At 36.4% G+C, this 26003-nt stretch overlaps 1 protein-coding gene across 2 annotated transcripts in view; it reads left to right on the top strand.

Moving 5' to 3' along the window:
- LOC149083043 (uncharacterized) overlaps nt 1-25778 on the top strand; it is a 29125-nt gene extending 3347 nt beyond the window's left edge. For both annotated transcript variants that reach the window (XM_089236144.1, XM_089236143.1), the window contains exons 3-15: nt 483-692; nt 852-1130; nt 5301-5518; nt 8149-8298; nt 11281-11407; nt 13537-13700; nt 14949-15044; nt 15229-15306; nt 19880-20018; nt 20876-20994; nt 22929-23108; nt 25235-25430; nt 25537-25778. In XM_089236144.1, the coding sequence (XP_089092270.1) occupies nt 483-692; nt 852-1130; nt 5301-5518; nt 8149-8298; nt 11281-11407; nt 13537-13700; nt 14949-15044; nt 15229-15306; nt 19880-20018; nt 20876-20994; nt 22929-23108; nt 25235-25430; nt 25537-25667 (2087 nt within the window). In that variant the 3' untranslated portion in view covers nt 25668-25778. The remainder of the gene's footprint in view (nt 1-482; nt 693-851; nt 1131-5300; nt 5519-8148; nt 8299-11280; nt 11408-13536; nt 13701-14948; nt 15045-15228; nt 15307-19879; nt 20019-20875; nt 20995-22928; nt 23109-25234; nt 25431-25536) is intronic.
- Nucleotides 25779-26003: the final 225 nt, after the last annotated feature.

Here is a 26003-nt window from a genome sequence, read left to right as displayed (position 1 = left end):
AAAGGACAGTTGAACTTTCTCTCTTTCCGCTCTATCTTCGCATCAGCCAGCTGTTGAAAAACCTTCGTTTGGATATAAGAAGAGTGGAAAGAGAAGTTTGGAAAGAGAAGAGTGACAAGGAATATAGTGACAAGTAACATTGGATAAGATAAATAATCCCTACATCATCTTGGCTTAAAAAAAAAAAAAAACATTGAATGAAATGAATTCAGTGCCTTCAGACGAAAAAATTAAAAATCTGAAAACAAAATTGAAAACAAAAAATGAAGATTTGCTCACATTTATGTTTTCGATGAATTTTTCGAGTTTTAAAAATGCAAAAACATTTTGAAAATTCCAAAAAATCAATGCTTGGGTTGGGTTTTTTTTATCATCTTGGAAAGGGGGGGGGGGTTTCTGCATACGTCTCTGTCAGGAGTGATTATGAGTATTATGTATTTTTTTTTTTTTTAACAAGCATTTCATATATTTCCTTCTTATAGGGCTTATTCCACCAGGACTTGCAACAAATTTCGAAATGAAATTCGAATCAATGGATTTAGAAGAAAAATCAATTTCGTTTAGTGAGATTTACTTTGATAACGATGGACAACGGGGGAAACTTATCACTACACACTCAAGTACAGAATTTCATGGCTTTGCTGATTATAAAGTCGGACAAGCCGTGTTATACTACAAAATTCACCCTGGCTGTAAGTATAGGTATTTCATCATCACGTGATTCATTATTCTAAAATTAGTTCATTAATCTGGTACAATCGAAATAAAAATAACCAGCTGGTTAATGAATTATTATTATTATTATCGATGATCAATAGCTAATTATTGAAATTGATTTTTTTCCCCCTCAGCAACATTCAAACGAGATCCTCTTGCTCAGACTTGTGCCACACAAACCATCGAAGATTCTGCAGTAAGGAATATATTTGGCTACCGGAAAAACGGTAAAGGCATTAAACGGTCTCGTATGTTCAATTCGTACGAAGCCCTGCGATTCGGTGGATCGAACCCGTATTCGTTTCAAGGATATAAATACCTGGACAACAGAGGACTGAACGCTACTGTCTTCAGGGGATGCATATACATGAGGGACGGTGACATAACTGCTCGTGTAATTTACTATTTCTCAGGTGAGGTTTCTTTTTCAATCGGTGTCGAAATTGTGGGGGGGGGGGGACAACTACCCCGGATGGCGAACTTTAGGAGGTAATAAATAAAAAGACCGTCATAAAGTCGTCGAATTTTACAGTGGGTGAGAGCAGAGGCGCATTCATGGTTTTGCATCTTGTGGGCTACACGAATTTTATCACCCTTCTCCCATTCTAGTCTCGAACTGCACCCCGTGCTGTAACCCGCTTGGCCTTTCCCCCCCCCCTACTCTTGCAAGTACAAATGTAAAAGTCACTCTTTTGGTCACTCGTTTAGTCATACGCTGTTTTGATTACTCACATACTTGCTTAAGTTATTGAGAGAATTATTGTGAGACTGATTCCAGAATTGTTAAAAGTAATATCGTAAAAAATAGTTCATGAAAAAAATTTATAATTTGTGGAAGAAATTTTTTTCATAATTACTGAAAAAAATAATTTCAGAATTACTGGCAGAAATTTCGGAATTAATGAAAGGAATAATTAACAAAAAAAAATCGGAATCGGTGAAAGAAATTTTTTCAAAATAAATAAAAATTTAAATTTAATGAAAGAAATAATTTCAGAGTTAAATAAAAGTGTTCAGTATAATTCAAGAAACCCCGCTTAATGACGACGAATACCGTGGTATAATTTGTGTTACCCATGAAATTCGTAGAATGTTTGAATTTGACCCGCAACGTCTTAAAGGTTGAATATCCCTTGCCGTAGAGCCTGCAGGGCTTTGTAGTGAAGAGAAAGACCGTGCATTTCACTTTAAAATATGGAAGCCAGATGGCAACGGCAGTATAAGACAAACCAAAGCAACTCTAACATCATAATTACGCTTGGGTCACGCATATGTACGCGCATGCGGCATCTACTAATTCGTTAGAAATGCCCCGGAGGAATGTTTACGAGGTGCACCTAGGTACGATTAAGCAGTAGTGATTTCGTACCGCACTATAATTACACTGAAATCAACATCGGAAAATTACATGATATAGGTTCATGAAACGAATTATTCAGTAGATTAAACAGGAACCATTGTCGGATTTTCATTTAAAATTATCGTGGAGAATGCAGCGTCCATTGAAAAGACTGAGGGCTTTGAATTACGTACTCACGAGAGAACGTGATCTCGATCTCCGAGGAGAAAGTTCTAGATGAAACAGACGTTCTAAAACCATCTCATTCATTCATTCAAGTGGCGGACATTAGTGTCGGAACTCTTCATCAGAAGCTTGAGAAGAAAACTCGTGTCTCTCGATCAGCCATTGTCCTTCAGGAATCGAGCGTCAAGCAGTGAAACATAATATCATGGATCCGAAGACCATCAAAAAGTCCTCGCCCGGAGAAGCCCAGCAGCAGAAAGGCAACGTCGCCGTCACTCCGAGCCCGAAGATCGCGAAACCGGTCGCTAAGCCTGCTGCTGTTGCTAAAGTCCCGAAAGCCCAGGCCAAGGCGAAGGCCTCTGCCGCCAAGAAAAAGAAGAAGGCTTCCGCTAAGAAGTCCAAGAAGAAGACCAAGGCCAAGAAGAAAGCCAGCAAGAAGAAGAAGACGGCCGCCAAGAAGAAGAAGCCCGCCGTACCAGCCATGTGATTGGATCTCCTGTCTGCCTACACCCATTTCGATCGGACAATTTGGACATCGACCAAAACAAACAAAAAAATTAGCATTAGAAATTCCCGTTGATAGAACCGATCTTTTGGTTAATCTTACGTACGTCCGCCGTTATTTAAGTTGATTTGCAGATGATTTGTCCTGTGAAATAAAACTAGATTTCGATTTCTTAATCTATGTTTATCGTTGATGATTCTACGAATTGTATTTGTAAATGGAAACATTGTATTTTCAGTAAGTGGAGTATCCCGATGGCAACTTTATGAACTGAATCTCGATTCTTGTCTTACCAACTAACCCTTTATCAAAATTCATAATATCCGCGCGGGAAGGGGAAAAAAAATCGTGTTCCAGTGGATACGGGGAAAAAAGATTAGCATATGACTTGCTACTTTCTTGACTTGAACGAGTGAACTCGCCCGAATCCCGCTGCCCCTGGGTCAGTAATACCAAGTCAGTCCGGGCTAATGGTATCTAGAAGGAATGGCTTGTTGTGAGAGAAGCACATGTGATTACTTGTAAATTTAAGTCATTGAAAAAGGGCATAAACTTTATTTTCAGGTGGGGGGGGGGGCTCAAGGGCGGGACTGACGGGGCTCTATCCCTCGGTGGGCCTGGAACAATTTTTTTTTTTTTCACGCTATAAATTCACTATAGTGGCAGAAGGGAGCTGCCAAAGATCCCGGCTAGGGGCCTCGCTACAGGATGTGGGAGGGGGGGGGGCATATTTGCAGGTTAAAAAAGTTCATTGCAAGCACCATTAGCCAGTCGCCCTGCAGATGTTCAAACAGTGTCCCAATCTCTTGTCATGTGTAGTAGTCATTTGTAGCCATATGAGGTGTTAAGTAATCGACTACTTGCGGACGCTGTTTCAAATGATATGGGAGGCTTCATATTTCACTCAGTTCGTACACAGGTATGGAAAACGGATGGCAACACCCAGTATAACTTGAAAATAGCATGATTCCGACAACATAAGTACGTTAGGGTCACGCATATACACACGCAAAACTCGTCCATGTATGTAGTAATTCGTTAGAAATCCCGCAGAGTAGATTCCAAGAATGTACACAAGACACCCGTTCGGTTTAGTAGTAGTAGTTCGTAAGCAGAGCTTTCAACACGCGGCACTGATTACAATTTAGCTAGCTTAAGCACGCACTGAATCTTATGTTATGCCACCCTCATACTACCACACCGCACATGCACGTCTTAAATAGCCCTCTGTAAAACTTCTGACGAATTTGTTCATGTCGGAATGCGCCGTGTATGTATACTATCGTCGAGTTTGTTTCATTCATTCAAACCGAGTGCAACTCCGGTCTAGACTATTGCGTTAGGACATGCCTTAATCTCTTGTGCCTTAAAATGATGAATTAATTTTCATATTCTTTTCACGGAATTAATCTTGAGTTCGAGCAAATTATTACTCATAAAAATAAGACATAAACATTCAAATTGATAAGTAACAAGCAACATTTCATGCTGTCTGAAAGCGGTATATTGTACAGCTGAGCAAACTATGCAGCGTCTGTAATCTTCATACAGATGCTGAGACTTCTCTTTTCCAGAGCTGTTTTTCCGGGCATTCCGGGGAAGTGGTGTTCAGGTGCCCCTATATGGTTGAAATATTCATAGCCAACCAGTTTACGTACTTTCTTCTAAAAATCATACTGCTGAATCTCAAATAATCTCGAGACCCTCCTATGCATCCGAGGCCCTCCGGATGAGGCCCCGAGTTACGAAATGTTTAAAATTCCCATTTGCAAAAGCAAACGGGGGAGGGGAACATCTTGAGACAGTTCATTTGAATTCTTACAGGTGGCAGAACATTACAAAACCTGTAAATTTCTCTCTAAAACGCGAAAACATCCAGTTTGGAAAAAAAGAAACACTTATATCTTTATAAAATTCGAATTTTAATCAGACTGATCATAGGTGCCTCTATTATGTATTTATACTGTGAAAAGACATAAACATTCAAATTTAAGAACGTTAATGAGAATCATCTCTGACCTCCGGATAAAGCTCTGTCAGCCCCCTTCCCTTGTGGGAGTGATGCTGTGGCAGCATAGGACACGATAAGATCTGACAAAATGATATGTAGGAATATATTATGTGGTGTTGCTAAGTCCTCTTTCATTTTGTCGTGGGGCTATGATGCAGATGACACAGCTATAGGGACACAGTTTTTGAATAAATATTCAAAAATTTGAGTTCTGTAAAACAGCCTCATTATCATCAAGGGTTCCGCAGAACAGCCTTGCAACTATCGAGGGTTTCGCGAGAAACTTTGAGTTGGAAACCCCTGGCCTAGGGGACCCAGACCGAAGATATGATAATATGGAGGCCATAGTTGAAGAACACTGCAACAGTCTACTTATCCCTCAAAGTGATGCTGATGATGTTTATGACACATTTACGTGAAAAGCCTCATTACTAAAAACTTTAGTAATGAGGATAAGTGAAAATGTTCATATTACGTATACGTAATATGAACATTTTCAATTCATTGACGATATCATTGTTTTTTTTCCTCCCTCGACGCAGATGAGAAAACTGTACCAGCTGGTGGGACATCAGAGTATGTCGTTGATGGCATAGAAGATGGTCCTCTCTCTGTACCTGTTGCAAGACACACGGAAGGAATGACGACAATAATAAATAGGAACTCATCTACTCAGGAACGCCAAAACATTTTTCGCAACGAGACTGACCACATTGTGTGGTTCAAGGGTGAACCGAATTTTGCACTGGATGCCTTCAGGGTATTCCATTTCTTTTTTCCTTATTTCATCGATTTTTATTGTGGTTTTTTGGAAAATACAGGCTATATATGTTATTTCAAATAAATATAAAACGGGATTTCATGGACGTAATTCACCATGACAGATTTTTTTTTAACGATAAATTTTTTCCGTTGAGGGACGGGCTTAAGTATTTTGTGGCCCGGTGCGAAAACAGCTTTGCGGCTTTCAAAATAATCCTCCCCACCCCGATCATTGTGTCCCCAGAACCCTGGCACAAGCCATTACCACCCCAGAACGAACATAAAACTGTGCAAAAGTTATTAGAAAAAAAAGTCACTTGGCAATCAATTTGGGCCCATTGCCCAACGATAAAAATTGTGTCCCCGTGCCCTTGAAGGTTGAGAACCATTACTCTATAATCATGACTCCCAGAATCCCCCCGAATGATTTCATTAATTTTGTTTCTTCACTTTTTAATTCACTGTGGAGGGGCCCCACCGAAGATCACAGCCTATTGACCCTGCTGAGATATGCGGAGACCATGTGTACAATATATCTATAGTGCGCCACAATGGAAGGGGCTGTCGAGTGACAGACAATGGATTACCTTCCAAGAGCTGCAACCAAATTCTCTTTCATCCAGAGCAAGCATGCATTTTGCCACCGCTCGTGCAATTTTAAATAATACTTCGTATAAGGGACACTATATATAAGAAGACATCAAAAAATCATATTTGCCCAGAGCCCGAACTTAGGAGATACAGGGCCTTGCTTGGAGACGGAGGGGGGGGGGGTGTCACAACCCTAGATCTGTGCTTGGACAGTTTAAGCTATTGCTTTGTTAAGAAATTAAAATGTAACTCAAAGTATTTTTATTCCGTTTTTCTGTCTTTAAAATTTAGCAGCCCGGTGCGGCTGCACTCTTCGCACCAGCCTAAGTCCGGCCCTTTCTCCGTTTTTATCAGATCGCTCTCGGCTGTAAAAAAAAAAATAGATATTTTTCCAATAGTTTTCAATTTTATTTTGACGGTGATGTCCCATGATCAATGTTTCTCGAGTGAATTAAACAGAAAATATCTCGTAGTTGGACAAAAGTTGCAAAACCCTCATCACGAAACACGATAAACTGTGGTCACATCCAAGAGATATAATCAATATACAGGGTGTCCCACGAATAGTTTGAAAATTCATAAAAATTCAAGGAATTGGTATATTTGAATGCAATTTGCGAAATTATATATTCTCATGAAGGGGGATTTTTTTCCTTCAGAAAAAAAAAATAGTTAAAATTTTTGTTGATAGAGAGCACTGTACGGAAGTAAATCATTGGAAATATGCAAATTAGAGTCATAAAATGCAGGGTGTACGATTAACAGCTCATTTCTGAATTTTCTCGTTGTTGTCGCTTACATAAGGTTTTCATTGTGATGTTGGAATTGGTAGATAAAACACTATTGACGACGTTGTTTTACCTCAGCCACGTATAGCTAGCTGAAGCTATACATGCGTTTCAGATGCAGAAAGGATTGAAGAAAGGTTCAGATCCAGTAACTTGATTTACTTTCGCCAAGCGCCCTCTATCGATAAAAATTAGAACAATTTTTTTCTGTGAATAAAAACCCAACACTTCGTGTACATAACTTTTTGCAAACCACATTCAAATACACTGATACTTTAGCCAGAGGCGCCGACATGAAGAAAACATTGGAGGGACCGAAAGTTGCTGGTCGTCCCGTATATACGGGACTCGAGCGCGTACGCAGGAGGAGGATGTTGCATTGCATTGCTTTTTTCAGACATTATTGGGGTTACAAAATTTATTGGGAGGGGGGCTCAAATGGCCTCAGCCCCTAGGTTTCGGTGCCCATGACTTCAGCAAATAAAGAGAAAGATGATTAGTTCCGCAATCATATTTGTTAGCCGAAACAGATCTTTTTGTTTTCCAGTACGGTATGCAAGCAACCAACACCATGTCATTCTTGCAGCAGAGCAGTTTTGAGCTTAGCAATGATAGCATAAAGACGTCATTTCAGTTTGGTAGAGGTAGCCCAGATCGATAAAGTACTCGCCTAAAGTACCAAAGGATGTTTAGAGGTGTCGCGAGTTCGATACCGAGGTCGTCCTTGTCAGAAAACTTTCCTGACACAGGGGTACAACAGAAACGGTGACATGACCTCAGAAAAAGATTTCTTCCGCAGGAAATCCCACACCCACAGGGGTTTGCTCATCAACCTCTCGGTGAGTATAAGAAAGGGCTGCCGTGTGTTCGGTTTGATTTTGAATTTGCTGGTGCAAGGACCAATTTGGTCAAAACTGCGCCAAAAAAATGACCATATAAAAACAAGAAACCGTGTGTTCAGAATCGGCAATAAATTGTAGGTCCCGGTCTAATTAGCCCTCGTGTGCAGAAAAAGAGCACGTTGCGACAAGAATGATCAAATGATCTTTTCGCTTTGGTTTGCTGTTATACCTTGTAGAAGTCATTAGACCGAACATGATGGCTATTTGTCGTGAAGTTATGAATATTTTTTTAGAACACGGTCTCAGACGCTTTATATGCGAAAATTCAGATCATTTTTTTCTTCAAAACGTGTAATTTTCGTAAAACATTTTCAAAGTTTAAGAAACGTAAAAATTCATGATTTCAGATTCCCGATTACATGAACTGCAAGAACTACAGAGGATCCAAAGAGATGCCAGAGCTTCCATTAGGTTTCAGCGTGAGATACGAATTGACAACATTCACTCAGAACATGGAAGGCGAGGCTATCACAGCTAGAGAAACATATAACCGTGAGGTATGTACCTAAACAATACAGCTTATGGCAGAACGCTGTCAATTACCCTTTCAGACCCTGCATTCACAAATGAGGTTGCTTTTTCTCACTGTATAATTTTTTTTTATACCTCAGGGAGCCCTGATATAAAGAATTTTGTAAGTTTTGAGTTAGAAATATGGTGAATACGAATTTTTGGCGCTTCCATCAGAGGGCAGCACTTATTGAAATTCCGGATATTTCTAAGATGGCTTCCGGGAGAAAGTGCCTCCGAGAAAAATGTGATTTATAACATAAACGTTGGCTACTTTGGCCTTGGAATCCTTCTTTGGCAGAAAACGATGAAATAATAAATATACTTTAATTAATATGTAAAAAAAATATTCTGGAACTAGTTTCTACTATGTAGCGATACTCTAAAGCCGGGTTTTCCTAGGAGCAGGAATTCTGTACCGCGTGTAACTTGAATCCCCCAGCGCGATTCATCCACTCACCAACAGGGAAAGCGGTACGGTGGTTTTCCTACAGAGCGCAACACGCCTCACTCCAGCGCTTTACGTCGGGCAGGATTGGCCGACTGCTTCTAGAGGAGTCAAATTCGTCTAGCGTCGTGCGTTTCACCGATCTTCTGTTCACACTTTTGTTGTTTTCTTTACCCTTTCTTTCAACTCCCCCCACCTTTTTATAATGCAAAATGTCAAAAATGCGTGGGCATGCAGACGGCAGAACTGATGATGCGCCAAGCTAGCAAAACATAAACGCGTAGCGTGATAAAGTTACACGTTTCTGCCCAAGCAAAATGATCCTATTCGCCGTGGAACCTGCTCCTATAGTTGTTTTGCTAGAACCCGGCTTTAGCAAGGCAACTTGAGTAAGTCGCTCACGAATGGCCGACTGAATGAACGCCGGAACTTTGCCACTGGACTTATCCCGTTGCCGAAATCTCTTCCAGCCTAGCCGAATGGCCAACTAGGCAGCAACAGTGATAGTTTTCTATGTTGTGATTGCGCGTTGTTTTTTTTTTCTTCATCTCTCAAAACTTTCAATAGTAGGGGTTGTAATCCATCTTTGTCAAAAGTTAGGTATGATTAAAATTTTGTTTAGTCTTTCATTCGAAAACAATAATTAATAATTTAAGCTCCGGTTATATATACCCCGAAAATGCACCCTACTTTGGCCCAACATTTTAATGGGTCAAAGTGAGTCACACTTTTGCAGCCCTTGGTAATATTTTTCTGAGTATACTTCAAAACATAATTCTGTGGTGTTTGGTCAGAACATGATATTTCCAAAAAATTGCTTTTTGATCTAAAAGTATGTCTTGCTAATTATAACTAATTAGAAGTGAGATAAATGCACAAATACGTGGGTATGGCTAAACAACATGCTGATGTATGATATTTTCATTTGTATTTGTGTGTATACTTTATTTTTGATTTTTAAATGGCAATCAAAATGCTTATATCTCAAAAATGTGATTTTGGAATTATGTTCTGACCAAACACCACAGAACTATGCATTAAATAAATATGATAATTTTTTTTAAATGCATATCCTATTCAGGGCCGGTGGTAGGTATGAGGTGGCCGCCTAGGGCTGCATATTTACAGTGGCGGCATTTTTTATGCTGTAAAGACAAGTTGCGGATAACTTTAAAATACCTTGAAGCATGATTGAAAACAAACTTGCAAAAAAGGAACTTTCCGGCGAACCAGGTCATCCCAAGGTTTTTAGTGCCGACGAAGAAGTAGCATTTGTTAGTCACGTCGACAACAAAATATATGATTAGGGGTTCCTAATAATTGTATCTCAGCCAGCTGTGGTGGTCGAGTGGTCATAGTGACGGACTCGCATCGCGGGGTCCCGGGTTCGAGCCCCACCGTCACCACAGTGGTGGTCGGCTGAAGTTGGTTTTCTGTGGTTCCCAACTTCAAGGCGCAAATGCGAGCCGATCTCCCCGTTAAAAAGTCTCGCCACAGAGAGCAATAGGCCTACAAACAGTACAAATATTCAGTCACTACACATCACTCACTCCACTTCTGAGATATAGATGGCAGCACTGAAAAATCATACACAACACTAGATACGCACTCAGACTGTTAGGTACACGCACTTACAATTCCGGCACAATTCCCTAGCTAGTAAATTGCCCATAGCGATAGACCTGAGTTGGGCTCGGCTTGAAAAAAAAAAATTATATCTCCAAAGGCTGTTAAAATAAGTCTTTGTTTTTTTTGGTCGATTTGCAAGATAAGATTATTAAGTAAAAATTTCACAAAAAAATACAAAAAAAATATGTAAATATTGCTATTTTTATGATCAGTTCAAGTTGAAATGTTTTTCTTTTAAAAATCAAAGTTTCAGTACAAGCCCAGGTTAAAGAAACCATAGATTTTCACTTAATGATTTTAGACAGGAGAAAGTGGAGTGAACCAAAGTTTAAAACATGCAAGGGTAACATTGGCCCAATTTGTTTTTCTTTTTTAATTATCTGAAGTTAAAAACTGTTTAAATTAAAACTGTTTTTTATATACATATACATAATACAACTTATCAATATAAAAAAAAAATTTTACTAGAACTTAAAAGTAGTAATAATATTGGGGCGCTAATTGGAAAGTGAATTTAAATTTTTTTAAAAATGGGCAAAAGTAGCTCGAATTTACGGTATGTAAAATTTAGCAATTAAATTCTGAGAAAAATCTGAATGAAGTGTTATTTCTTCACAAAAGAAAAAAATTTAAAAAAATAATTGTTCACATTTATGTTTTTAATGTATTTTTTGGAAAACAAAAATGCAAAAACATTTCGAAAATTCCAGAAAAATCTTAATCAAAAAGCTTGGATCTGAAAGGAATGAAATAAAACTTTCCCCCCACCCCCTCTCATTTCATCAAAATTGAGTGATCACGTATTGGATTGCATAGTTATTGCATAATGAAGTTTTTGTTTTCTGTAATAATCATATTTCATATTGATTTATGATTACAATTATACACTTAGATATATTATGATTACGAGAAGAGACTAGCGAGGTTGGATTTCAAGCCTCTGAAGGAAATGGATACCGAAATTATCTCTCTATTCCAGAGCGACGAGCCCGTCAGAGCAATATTCGATTACTATGCAGGTGAGTGGGGGCTTCGTGGGCTAATAACACGTAATAACACGAGTATTTTCATTTATTATGGCATCGCTAAGAATGAAAGGAACATAAAAGTGAAAGTTGGGGAGTGAGGGTGAGAAAATTCATCACAAAAAGTGTAACAGTTTTTTTTCCCTCAAAACCCGTTCCGTAGAATAACTGATTGTGCGATGAAGTTGCGAGAAAGGTGGTGGTTGTAGGGAGGATATGTCAATAGACATTCGGCCGTGTAAGAAAATAAAGTTGGGTGGGAGGGTAATATAAGCGGCTATGGATCGGAACACGAAGCAATGAGTATCCTAAAGCGCATGCTTGGAATAAGCTATTCTATCTTGTGACCTATAATCGCGCTATTGATGTATCTAATAAGAACGCTCATTGGCAACTGGTTCTGATGCTGTCAGTAGAACGTAGGAATGGCAATCCAGAGGTTATGGGTTCGATGCCGGCTCATCATATCTGTTACAATTTTTATTGCTCTTTCATCTTTAAATGCATATTTATCTTTGTATGATCTCTGATTTATTTTTCTTGGCTGTTACTCCGAAATCGGGTCGTCCCCCAACAACGAACGTTGGACGCGACCGCAGGAAGCAGCCACAGCTCTCACTGTAATGATTTTTTTTAATATTGGTTCACACACAAAGAAATTAGATAAAATATAACTACTAAATCTGAACTGTAATCTTACGTTACGAGAAAGAGAGCAGCTCTGCACATGAACTTTAGTCTGTTCATTTCTCTGTGTCACAGTCTGTAGAATCTTATGGGGGAAGGGGAGTTCGTGTCAGACAAAGTTTATTACAAAAAATAATTATTAACAAGAAATGCACAGAGTGCTACAGCAAGTCTGCAGTGATTTAATGTGTTTCATTCGGAGCAAGAAACATTTTTCTATGAAAGGTTCTTTTTGTTGCATGTACGGTCAACCCTGGGTTTACGAACTTAATCCGTTCCTGACGTCCATTTGTAAACCAAATTTTTAGCAAACCGGAATACGTTTTCCCACAGGAATCTCTAAAATGAACTAATACGTTCTTGGGACTCCGAAGAAATTTAATGCATATTTTTGCACCAGCACCCGTGCATAACCAATAGCAATCATTAAACCAACACACAAATGTTACCATAATTTCAAAGAGATGAAATGCAAACGGAATGAAAACGGTACTGGGACAATGTCTGGTTTGTGAACATGTATCATCTATAATCTCACAGTGTCAAAGTCCTCAAAATCTCCGCCTTGCAACGTCACCCGACCACAATACCCTCCAATCCAAATCAATGGTTCTGTAAGGCACTTGCTGCCAAGCATTTCAAATAAGAACTATACAATGTGGGATGAATAATGTTTCCAGAATTTTTTGCAGAACTACTGCATGTCAGCAGTAAATGCAGTAATATGCATGTTATGTTAGCTGCATGTCAGCAGTAAATGCAGCAGTATGCATGTTATGTTAGCTGCATGTCAGATATAATTGCAAAATATCTTTGAGAGGTTCTTTTTTTTACAAAGCGTCATAAATTTTGAAACGCCCTGGTGATCCACGGGCCAAATAAGAAGAGGCATATTTGGTTGACAGAACTTCAATCTGATGAAATATTATTATTCAACCAAATTTTTTGTAGGGGAGGGGGATTGTATCCTGAGACTTCAGAAATACATGTTTCCTTCGGGATTCAGGTCGTTTTACGTGCTCGTAAACCAAGACTAGTTTGTAAACCGAATTGTTCGCAAACCGAGGGTTGACTGTATTTTGAGAAAAAGTAAAACTGTATACAGTGAAACATCTCAATATATATAAAAGTCACCCATGGAACCAGACATTATGTCCTTTAAATATAGCTGTGCCCGTTATTCTTAGGTAAATTACATTCAAAGGGACACAGAACAGAGCATTCGTCCCTTGAATACAGGTGTCCCTTATACAGATACGGAGGTTTGACTGCATACGGTTTTACTTTTCCTCTGAATACGTACAAAGAAAGAACGATTTCGACAGTCTGAAATCAGAACAGAAAAATAAATTGACTGGCGTTACTTTTCTATTTTTTCAATGGGAATTTGTAACTGAAATATAAGTGAAAAAAATAATACTATTTGAATACTATAGGTATCAAGTACATCGTACATAAAACAACAGGCCGCTGTTTTGCGAAGCCCATCGATGTCACTGATATTTTCGACGCTGATCATCTAGGAGTGTTCCTGAGAATGGCTAACCCGAAAGAAGTGCTCCGTATTCAGACTGATGATAAACCTGTATACAAAGGCAAGGTAAAAGTTTCACTTTCATCCTTACACTTATTTGCATTATTTTTTAACTCTAACTAGATTTTTTTTTGGAAATTCAATAAAATGAAAAAAAAAAAACCAAATTAGTTTAAAAGAATACCCCTTTCTTTGATTCGTAGCATTAAACTACATAATGCAACTGAAAACGTATTTACTTCGTAAAAGTCTGCTGCAGAGAGAGGGAGCTACAAACCCACAACACAAATAACTACTCTCATTAAAAATTCGAATTGTCATTTCTCACTTTCAGTATAGCTGGCAGCACCAATACGCACTACCATATACCCACATATACGTTAAGTCAGTTTCAGTCCGCGGGCGAGATATGCGGCATTTATGCTACTCGTGGGCCAAGAACTTGTATATGAGGAGTGGCCATATGACCCAGGTTATGGGGTATATTCCACGTAATTTTTACTGTCCCAACTATTTTTTATAAAATGTTTTTCTCTTATTTTCAACAAAATTTAGTTAGTTTTGGAAATCATGCGCCAAGATTATTCTCCATTACGTCCATAAATTATATTTTGATAATTATGACTATTATAATTAGTTAATAGTCATATAAAAATATTTATCTCGCATATTTGTCAAACATTTTTTAAAAGAAGGGGGGAAACAATACATTCTATTGAAAAGTTAGACCCAGTTCGTCCTTGTCAGAAAACTTTCCTGACACAGGGGTACAACAAAAAACGGCGACTTGACCGCAGCAAAAATTGCTACCGCAGGGAGTTCCCCCGGTCGAGGGGTTAGCGCACCAACCCCTCGATGAGTATAAAAAACAAACGTTCGGAATCGGCAATAAATTGTAGGTCCCGGTCTAATTAGCCCTCGTGTACAGGAAATGACCGTGGTGCGACAAAAATGATCAAATAGAAAAGTTAGAACAGCAAAAATTACGGGAATATCCCGTAAAGTACAGGGGTCATCTTTACTTTTTTTATTCCACTCGCCTTAATGTGATGTTGACGTGTGAAGCATTAACAGTTGACGTGTGAAGCGTAACGTTCGAGTAAGCGTGGAAAAGTCGTTGAAATTATCACATAAAGCGAGGAACTTTAACATTGTCTCTAGAAGAAATTTTGGTGTCGTTCGATTTTATCTGATTAAGTGGCGCCGACTGACTGTATTCCCTGCGCCAGATAAATTTTTCACCAATTTCAAAATATTCTCGATATTTGAATGAATATATAATATTTTGTGTTGTTCATATCTTTCTGTATCCAGAACATTGTAAGAGACACCTTGACTGATGTATGGAATGGACAGTTTTCAATGAAGGAACCAAACATCACCTTCACAAAGGAAATCTACATGACAACAGTAAGTGATCATGTTGAAAATATTTTACTCTTTGAATGTAAAAGATTTACAGTGATTTGTGCTGGATTTGTTTAAAAAAAAAAACAATTGTCTTACAGCAAAGACAAATATCAAATTTTGATTGATGAACTTGATATTAATTGTGCAGCTTCCCTCAAGCATTTTCATTGATTTAATTTTTAAGGACGGATGGCATGAGGAAACTGACGACGCACTAGATTATGGGATACCTGTGCGGTTATCTTCTATTTACAACAGAATGGTATCTATCAATTTATTTACTTTTTTTAATATCACGAAGAACCGTAATTTCTTGCGTATGATCTGCAGACGCAAATTTAAATACTTTTAGAAAAAAATTTCATCGTGTAATTCGCAGTGTCGTATAAACCGCTCAGGCAAATTGCAATTCATCAATATAATGAAACTACAGTCAAATTCGGTTATGAAGAACTCGGTTGTAATGACACCTCGGTTAAAACGTAAATAATTGGTGGTCTGGGCTAAATCCTCATAGAGAAAAATGTTAATGAACCATGTTTATAATGTTTATGAGTGCGTATGCCGCGAACTCAGAAATTAACGACACATTTTTCGTCGTTTTTGATACCTCTCTCTAACGATGGAAAATAAAAACCGATTTTTAAGCAGTTTGGCGCTCAGACATGCTCCAAATTAGCTAACATGACCCGTATAAGGGACATTACTATTTTTTCCCGTAATAAATGCCCTTTCCTACTTTTTCAATTCCAAAAATGTCCCGTTTACCCCGCTATTTAGGACGAAATTTCTATATTATTATATATATTCTTCACTATTTACTTACTTATTTCTCACAAGGCTTATTCGTTAGCCATATTCAGCGATTTTTCTGGCAGTTGGTAATATTTTGGGAATTGGTGCTATCTCGTAATTAATGACTCCAATATACTGTTTTCTCTTGATATCAAATATGATAATCATAATGAAATAACAATTTCTTGCACAGCATTTGATTACATTTTTCGTCAAAAAATGGGTGTCGAAAATGGCAACCTTGGTTGTAACGACACCTCGGTAATAACGATAAAAATTCGCAGAATCTTCGATGTCGTTATAACCAAGTTTGACTTTACCTATATCGCGCCCATCCTTCGGAAATGCTTTGAAATCTCTCTCTGAGATATGAAGCGAGGTGCGTCTGGTCCAATATTTTATGTTATAAGTATATAAGTAATATAAAAGGTTCTAAAATAAACGTTTTTTCTCTCGAATTTTCGTAAAAAAGAAAAAGAAATATTTTTCTGCTCTGCTTACTCAAGTACACGCCATCTATAATTTTTTTTAATGATTTTTTCACTAATGAATTTTTTTGAATATTTATTCCTATTCCAAATTACCAGAAAAGAAAAAAGAAACAATAGATAATACGCAGCAGTATAGGCCTACAGGGTTCACAGCCAACAGGATGAACCGCAAATTACTGGCGAACCGTTGATTCTAGAGGCATGCTTCCAATTAGAAGCCACATTCATACGTGCAGACTCGTCATGCATGTTATAAAGGGTTTTATAGAATTAAAACAGGCCGCTATGGTGGTCGAGTGGTAATAGTGAGGGACTCGCATCCGTGTTCAAACCCCACCGTCGCCGCAATGATGGTCGCCTGAAGTTGGTTTTCTGCGGTTCCCAACTTCGAGGCGTGAAATGCGAGCCGATCTCCCCGTTAAAAAGTCTCGCCGCACAGAGTAACAGGCCTACAACGGTATAATTATTCATTCATTACACTTCACTATGAGTTGAGAATAAACTCATAATTTAAAAAAATTGATTGCAGATAGCAGTACTACACATAACAAGCGTTACACAGACAGAAACTTCCCGGAAGGTTCACTATACGTACACACACATTCAAACATGTACCAATTCGTTAGAAGTTCCTCACGTTAGAAGTGGACGAGGTGCACGTCTGGTTAAGTAGCAGTAATTAAAATATAAAAAACGTTAAATGTACATCCACAGACCCCAAAACCCAATTAGAAAGTTGTTGCCTTGTTTCTCCTGAGGCGAAAAAATAATGCATGTTTTTAAGTGCAATATTTGCTGAGATATTTGAATTCAAAAAACGGAGAAAAGTTTGGAATGCAACAATAAGGGGGGGGGGGAAGGATAAAACACATCTTACCCACATTACAGGGCCACAGGATTGATTGGAAAAAGTAGCATTTGTTCAAAATTCCATTAAAAATCATAAATAGCACTGTTGTTTTCAAATTTTTGTACATATTTTAGAGGGTTTTTTTTTTGTGCACTTGCTTCAAATTTCAGAAAAGTATTGTGGCTTTTTGTAATTTGAAATGAAATCGAGAAAAATGTTGTCAAATTTTCCAACACATACCCTCGTTGAGCGCATGATTTCATCTTCATTTATGCATATTTTTCAACAAAAAAATTGTTTTGTGTTTAGAATGAACTGTTTAATAGAACGAAGAAGAAATTTGCAGATATGTTAAATGAAAGTATTTTAAAAAATTCAAAACTTTAAAAATTAAATTTTTATGAATATTTTCAAATTTTATAAAATTTTTAAATTTCAATGTATGAACACCATTGAGGTTCATTCTGTGCACTTAGCAAAGGAGCACATTCCTACCAAATTTCATAGTCATTTGAAAATTAATCCTTGATATATGCGTGCGAGGGTCAAAAAATACTGTTGAAAGAATGAGAAAAACAAATTATGAAAATGTCTTTTCCCAAACCACAAATTGCTCATAAAATTGAAAAAAATCACTCAAAGTTTAAGAATTTCAGCATTTGTTTGTGTTATCACCATGTTTTAAAGCCTTTTTGTCATTTTGAATGTGTCAGAGTTTTGCGACTTCATACACTTGAGATGAAGCAAGGTGGAAAAAGCCACTTGTTGGGTCTTTTAGTTAGTCGGTGATAAATTTGAAGTTGTTTTTATGTTGTGATTTATACATTGAATTTGTTGTGTAAGCATTATACAAAGTGATATGGTATGTGAACAGGAAAATAATTACAAATTGGTGAACATTATACATGACAAGACCCTGAGACTCATTTATTTTCTCATTTTGGTACTCAGAAACATATCTGAAGGTATTTCCAGTAGATTTCTTGAATAATATAAATTATTTCAAAACATTTTGTGGATTGTGCTTCAAAAACATCATTTTCCTCACAATTAATATCATTAAAAGGTGTTCAAACTTTCATAATCTGCCTGTTCGGACACAAGCAAGTCCTCAACAAAAAAATACAAAAAACACTTTGCTGTATGGACACATCACTTGGCACAGGAAAATGATGCATAATAAATTGAAACACTTGTTATTTGTGACTTTTATATTCCTGATTACTGGCCTCTCCTCCCCCACTTTGAATTCTTGTTTGAAAATCAAGGCTCAAAACAATGACATATGCATACTGAGTTACATTAAATAACCCATGACCACAAAACATACACCAATGACTTTTTGAATTTCTTTGCATTCATAATCTTCAATTTCACATTTTTCTGTCATGAAAACAGTGGCATAATATCTACTACTGCAGTAATAGTGGTATTGTAATTTTATAATGCTTTTCGTGATGAACACGTACACAAAATTTTTCATGTTTTAAAAACACATAAATGAAATGCTGTTCCTTCCTGTAGAATTATTTGAAGCAATTTGGGGGAAGCACTGTTCACGTTTTATAAAAAACTCACACGCTTAAAATCAGCTTAACAACTTCAGATTTACGTATATCACAAATTATATATTAATTAGGAAAATAATAACTGTGAAATATATAAAAAATAACACTGTGTACGAGAAAGGACGAACACAAAGTCAAACACGTGCACCAGCACTGATGTAAACAAATGAAATGAGAAAACGTTTGACTACAGTTTTTAGTTCAAACAAAAAATAAGAAGGAAAAATGCTATTACGAACATCTGAACGAAAATACTTTTGCAAAAATAACTAAACACGCCCTTTATAAGGTAAACATGGGACCTTGTGTTCTCAGTCCCTTTAAACTGAGGGCTTAATATTCACATAGAACATTTTCCTTTGTGGTGTCTCATGCAGATGACCCCCCAAGAGTCGGGTCTCGACTTCATATGCTCAGACACAAAATTGATGTACAAAATGTTAAAAATGATTTGTACTATTTAGAAAAAAATTTGATTTTTTGGCTCAACAGTCCTGTGCCCCCAAGTGAGATGCTCAATCTTACAGGTACAAAAAAGTTTCTGAATTCAATCTTTTAATATAGTTTGCAACGCCATCTATCAATCAACAGTGGCATTGAATGCTATTAAAAAAAAATACTACATAACGTTAGCATCAAAAGGAGTTTTTTTTCCAGTTTACTCTGCGATTTCCCACCTCTTTGAGAAGAAAGCCCACCCCCCCCCCATCCGCAAGACTGCTTTATCATTCATAAGTCTTAAATCTGAAATTTTTTACTTCGAAACAAAGTTTGGTAACATTTTTCTGACTACTTCTACAAAAAAAAAAAAATTAAGAGTAAGAATAAACAGTAATAACTTAACATAGCATGCCAAAATCGACATGCTTAGTTCATAGTATTTAGTGTCATCAATGTTCATAAGATGCCACACGGCCAAAATGGTCACGAATTGAGATTACAAACTTGTTTGTACAGATGATGGAATTTATTAGAAAAGGTATTAAATTCTAGCAAAAATAATCCTTTCTGAATAGGATCGAAATATTTAAATTGCCAATACACATGCTGACACACAAGTTAAAAAATGCATATGAATTAGAATTTCATCAATCATTAAAAATGCACATCCACCATTATTTTCAATTTCAGGAAACAAATGAGTATCAGCAAACTATCAGTGAAACAAATTTCTTCAAATTCAGGCCTGAGACTCCAGATCTGATAAAATTTGACATCACTGGATGCATCGAGCATGTCGAACATCAATTTTTTGCAATAATTCTATCAGGTAAGAGTGTATCATTGGAATATCCACATACGTTACAGTAAAATATGCAGGAGAACGGTCAAGCTTAGGATTTATAGAAGTAAGCTAGTAGAAGCTCACCATGTTAATGTTCACAATGCATCACAAACATTACAATTACATAACTTACGACTATTAATAGAGTGGAAATGCTTATAACGCTCCCACTTAGAACGCATTCCCACTAAGACTCATTTTTGTGGATTCCATGTCTTCTGTTACTTATTAAGATTTCCTGTTAAAAGTGTTTTCTCGCTTACAAAGTTTTTTCACAAGAAGGGTTTTTTTTTTCAAAAATGTTATAAGTGGAACCCACTGTATCCAATTAAAATATCTTCAACTATATTAATTTGTTATTGAATTTAGTATTTAGCAGTCATAAGCAAATAAAAAAAAATATGTTTGATACATCACCAGTTGAAGAAATTGATTCTTACAGATTGATGTTGGCAAAAAAATATATAGGATTAAAAAAAAAGAAAGTATTTTATTTGTTCACCTCAGTAAATTTTACACATTACCGGTCTTCCAACCTTTACCAAAACATTATGCAGTCGAATCTTGTTATAACGAACACCAAGAGACAGGAGGAATCACTTCATTAAAATGAAATTTCATTATAAAGGAATTCCAGGTTACCTAGCATTGTTCCTATGTAAACTTATTTGGGGGATTAGAAAAGTGCTTGTTAAAATGAGATTTTCGCTATAACAGTATTCATTAAAACAGGATTTGACTGTATGTACAATAAAAGGTTGTAGTATGTACTGTATTTGTGATGAGAATGAAGAAAATGTTGTATTTAATGAAAATTCATTGACACTCATCATTATCATCAGTTGCAGAAAACAGCAAGGATACCCTTATGAGGACACGATGGGATTTCCAACAGGTTGCTCAATATTATATATCTCAAGCATCTCAACTATTGACTGCTCTTCGAGTTCAAAGAGTTAGAGTGAGTAGCGTCTCTATGCCTTTAATCTTTCAGACATTGCACAGGCTATATATAGTTATTACAAATTTCCATAAAGCCCAAGGACCTGTAAGTCACACAAGATGGTGTACAGATTAACAAGGACTACATGCAATGCTAAGTCTGGATCTGACAGAAGCATCTTACAATTCTAAACACTGCAGTATAGCTCAGTAAGAGTTTGTTTTTTGCAGTTTACACAACTTGAAGGAGCAGATGCGAAATCGGCCTCCCATTAGAAAAAAATCTGTCTGCAGAGAGCAGGCAGATCTTCAACCCTATACTTGCATGGCATGAAAATTCAGGCATCCACCACTTTCATTCAAAATATTGAGGACAAATGGCACCTCATAACTAGAATACAAGCCACTCATAATTCTGACAACATAAATATGTTGGACATACACACTCAGACCACACATTCTGCCATGAACTGATTCATTACAAATTCTGCAAAGGAATGTACACAAGATTCTTGTATCGTTAAGTACAGTGAAACCTGTATGAGACGGAATGTCAAGAGACTGAAATATTCAGTTTTAGACAGATTTCCATTTTATAAAAGTGCAAATCAAAACACTAATCATTCCACAGACTATATTTTGATTCTATTTAAGACTGGTTTCTGTCTGATACAGTGTTCGTCTTAGACTGGTTTCACTATAGCAGTATAGTGCTTAGTCCAGAATAACACAAAACAAGTATAATGCTGACAACATAAATATGCCAGGGTGATACATGTACACACACACACACACAAACAACATGTTTCTGCACATGCTAGTTCATTAAAATTGCCAGGTAAGGCAGTAGTGTGGCCTGCAGGCTACAGTACATACGCGTGTATAAGCAAGCCAAGTTGTTTTGTTGAAAAATTTGTAACTAAATTTATGGGGGGGGGGTGTGAGTAGGTTTTTGAAGAGAAAATACTGACCTCCCCCATATTGGGAAATCATATAGCTACGTGCAACCTCCCACACAATTAACTTAATAGACTTATAACTTAATTAATAGAGTGAATCTCATAGCTATGTTCAAATGCTCAAACCCCACAGAACCAATGATGTTAAAGTTGTTGAACTAACATCAGATCACCAAGCCTTTCAAAGATTCAAGGAATTTATGAACCAAACTGATGAATGAGTTCTAAGATAAAGAAACAACAAAAAAGTGGTGCCTTAATGAAACTTGTCTTTGGCCTAGCGTGCCAGTGGGCTCGTGAGGTGTGGAATCCTATTCCCACCAAAATCATCAAATCCTTTAAAAAGTGTTGTATCAGTAATGTGATGGATGGAACTGAAGGCTGCATAAAAATTTTCAAATTCTTCTCCCCTTTAAAATGCGCTGATTTTTTTGGTGGGAGAGGGGGGGGGGAGTGGCTTATACATGAGTATATACAGTAATTCCACATCACTTCTTCTGTGAGTAACCTTTTGTTGAAGTGAAAATTTTCAAAAAATGGGTTGGCAATGGAAATCATACAATGGCCAACATGTTATGCCATACATTCACTGTAGTGAAATAATTATGGGAATTTTCATATTTTTATTAGAATTAAACATAAAATAGCAGGAGTGAATAACAAGGTGTCCAGATGGGCATGCAACATCAGATTTCTGACAGAGATGATGAAGACCTGTATTTTCATTATAAAAGCTATACTCAAGACAACCTCCTTCCCTCCCATCATTACACATCACATATCAAAATGTTCTTATTGATCTCAATTTGAATTTGCAGAAACCTGTGAATAATTGAGAAAAGACATAGGCTCATAAATACATTTTCGGGGCAGTTGCATAAGCAACATGCCTATAACATAATTCATGTCAATTTAATTTGCTGTGGGACATTATTATTTACCAATGTTATTATTAATATACTCATTTATTATAATTATTTCTCTGTCCCTATAGCTCATCAAAGTAACTGACAGGTTAGTGGTGACTTTCGCAATACTGGGAAAAATTAATCTGAAGACTAAAAATATGGATAGTGAGAAAGGTCCATTACTAGACGATGCTGTCAGCAATTTGCGTAAGACCATCGATTCTGGGAAATTCTCATTCAAGTTCACACCACCTTCACATGATGATGTAAGTAGATTAAAAATGAGTATTTGATCGATATAATAAAAAACATGTTTCTGACTAGGATGAAACAACACTATATACTGCTAATTTGCAAAACTTTGAATAGTGATACAAAGTAATTCATAAGCTAGAATCTCTAAGATATTCAAAATGCTTGGCAACAAAAGACGGAAAGAAAAGCCAAAAAAGGGCACCAATTACTCACAGTTGTCAGGGTATGAAAAAATGATAAAAAAAAAAAAAATCCAATTTTTTTGATTAAAATTAAATGACTGCTTATTAATTAGAACAAATCTTGTTAATTATTAAGAATGCATATTTCCATATCACCAACTGCTTTTTTCTCCTAATTATTCAAATTTAATTCAGCATAAATGAATAAATTACAAACAAAAAATACGAACACCAAAAATCTGCATTTATGTAACATGAAAGGTCTGAATTAACTTCATGGACTAATATTTTTCTTGTAGAAAAAAGTGCTTTTATTCATGAGGCACCCCCCCCCCCTTCCCATTAAAGTGAATGCGTAGTGGCAACTCACTATCACATATATGGTGCAGGTATCTCAATTCATTCAATATACAACCAAAGGGTCATTCAGCATAAATTAAATAAAACAAATTCTATTGACGAGATTGTTTCTTGCAAAATAAGTGGATGTGTAATGATGTTGCTTAATAGTTCACACATTTTTATTCTTTCATAGATTTTATGAGTTTTGGTAAAAAAAAAACAATAGAACTCAAAATTTTAATACGAAAAGTTGAAAGCCCAATGATATTTATATTGGCACATCTGGTAATTAGGGCATAGAATGCAAATCTTCATACAAAAAATAGTCCCTAATCAAGGGATTATTCATCTTGTTTTCTAATCAGTGGGAACCGTAGTGTCACATTGTAATGCATTGAAAATACTTTGTGCAATTTATCTAAGTGCTAAGTTAAACTCCCTATATTTTTCTGAAATTTTTTCCATCCACAAAATCTAGAAATAGAGCAGCTTTTCTGCATTATATTAGGTGCGAGTCCATATTTACCCCAAAGATCTTCTAGGTATACTTCTCTTCATCCCAAACTTTGCCACATATGAATAACATGCATACCATACCAGGTTACTTTTACTTCAATATCATTGAAGTTATGTAAAGAAAAAAAATTTTGTGATTTAAGTCAATGATTTAAAAAAAAAAGAGTTAAGCCTTAACTTAAAGATTGTGCAAGTTATGAGTTAGAAATATGGTGAATATGAACTTTCGGGGGACTTTCATCAGAAGGCTGCATTTACAGTTGAACTTTTAGTGGGGGGGGGGACTTTTAAGAAGGCTTCCAGGAGAAAGTGCCTCCAGAAAAAATGTGATTTATTACATAAAATTTACCAATAAAATTATGGAAAAAATTTGTATTTGAAGATTAATATACCTGGTATCATTTTAACTGCAAAAAAAAAAAAAAAAATTGAAAATTTTGAAAAATAAAGATCTGCTGTCATTTTTTTAAATGCATTCTTTGAACATTAAAAATGTAAAAGCATTTTTAAAACTTCAAAAAATGAATATGATAAAGTAGAGCAGGGGTTCTCAAACTTTGCATCACCAACATTTGTCAGGGGTGTCGTGGAGAGGCAGCGCTATCAAGATTCTACTGTTAGTACATTCACAGACTATTTGAAGATCTTTGACCCCTGTCTCACCCCCTCCCACTAATTCCTGCTTTGCTCATGGCTCATATCAAATTCAGGTCTTGTTCAATATAGTAGCAGTGTGTGTGCCAATTAAGAAAACCAATCGAGCTGGTAATTTGAAAATAATTATGGTAATGAAAATAATAATTACCATCATGTATTGAAGTTTGATTTTTATTCATTTGCAAATAAAATTACCTGTGATAGGAAAAATTATGTAGTGTTTATATGAATTAAGTGGAATGTTTTGCAGACTGGTAGGGAATTCCCATGAACCAGCCTTTAATGTTTGGTAAATGGGAAAACGGTGCTGTACGTCTACTATTTACAATGTGTATGAAAATGTAACAAAAACATTTCACAATAACAAAGCTCAGATTATTTCCCGATTTTAGTGATCACAATGTGAGATTTCCATTTTATGATTCATTTCTTTAATTCAGTTTAAGGCTCCAGAAGAAATATACATATTTGCCGCTCCTGGTAGTCTGAATAGATTTAAATTAGACTCATTTTTCATGGAGCCTCTAGAAGACATCAAACCATCAATACATCACGAGGAGGATTCTTTCATTTTCAGAGCAGACAAGAAACCAAATGGCAATAATCAACAGAAAGGAAATAGAGGAATGCCTCCAGGTACAAATAATAGCATGTTGTTTCATCATTATTAATTAAAAAAAATATATTAATAAGTTTCCTTTCTAACATTTAGGATATTTTTTGAACAAATGTGATTTTTTAGGTGGACTGGCTGCCCTTGCAATCGTCATGCTCTTACTAGGAATAGGAATCGGAGTTGCTCTGATATATCTTTACATCAGAAAATACAGTGCATCAAATGTTCCAGATCAGTATGCAATGCAAAAGAAATGAAGATTATCAAAAATTCATTCACAAACTAAAACATTTGAATAAAGATGAAAGTCAAGAATCAGACTGTGCATTAAAACTGTATAGATTGTAAAATAAAGTTATGATAAATAGTTTGAATCATTACAACTACAATTAAATTTAAGCTTTATTTGGTACAGTAACATGTCCGATTATCTAAGTCTAAATCAACTGGGTTCTCTAGTTACCCAAGGTTTATTTAAAAAATTGATTTAAAACAAAGTGTGCTGCAAAATGATGTAATAAATGTTTTGACTTGTGAAAAACCAGTTCTGCGTGTAGCAAGAGCTTTAGACATAATGCAAACTTAGAGGGGTT

This window comes from Pholcus phalangioides, unplaced genomic scaffold (genome assembly GCF_987345545.1).
Source record: "Pholcus phalangioides strain wild (caught in Gottingen) unplaced genomic scaffold, Ppha-v1.0 ptg000009l_1, whole genome shotgun sequence".
In the NCBI taxonomy this organism is placed as follows: Eukaryota; Metazoa; Arthropoda; class Arachnida; order Araneae; family Pholcidae; genus Pholcus; species Pholcus phalangioides.
Note: the sequence above shows the minus strand (reverse complement) of the source record. Positions and strands in the feature narration are given on the sequence as shown.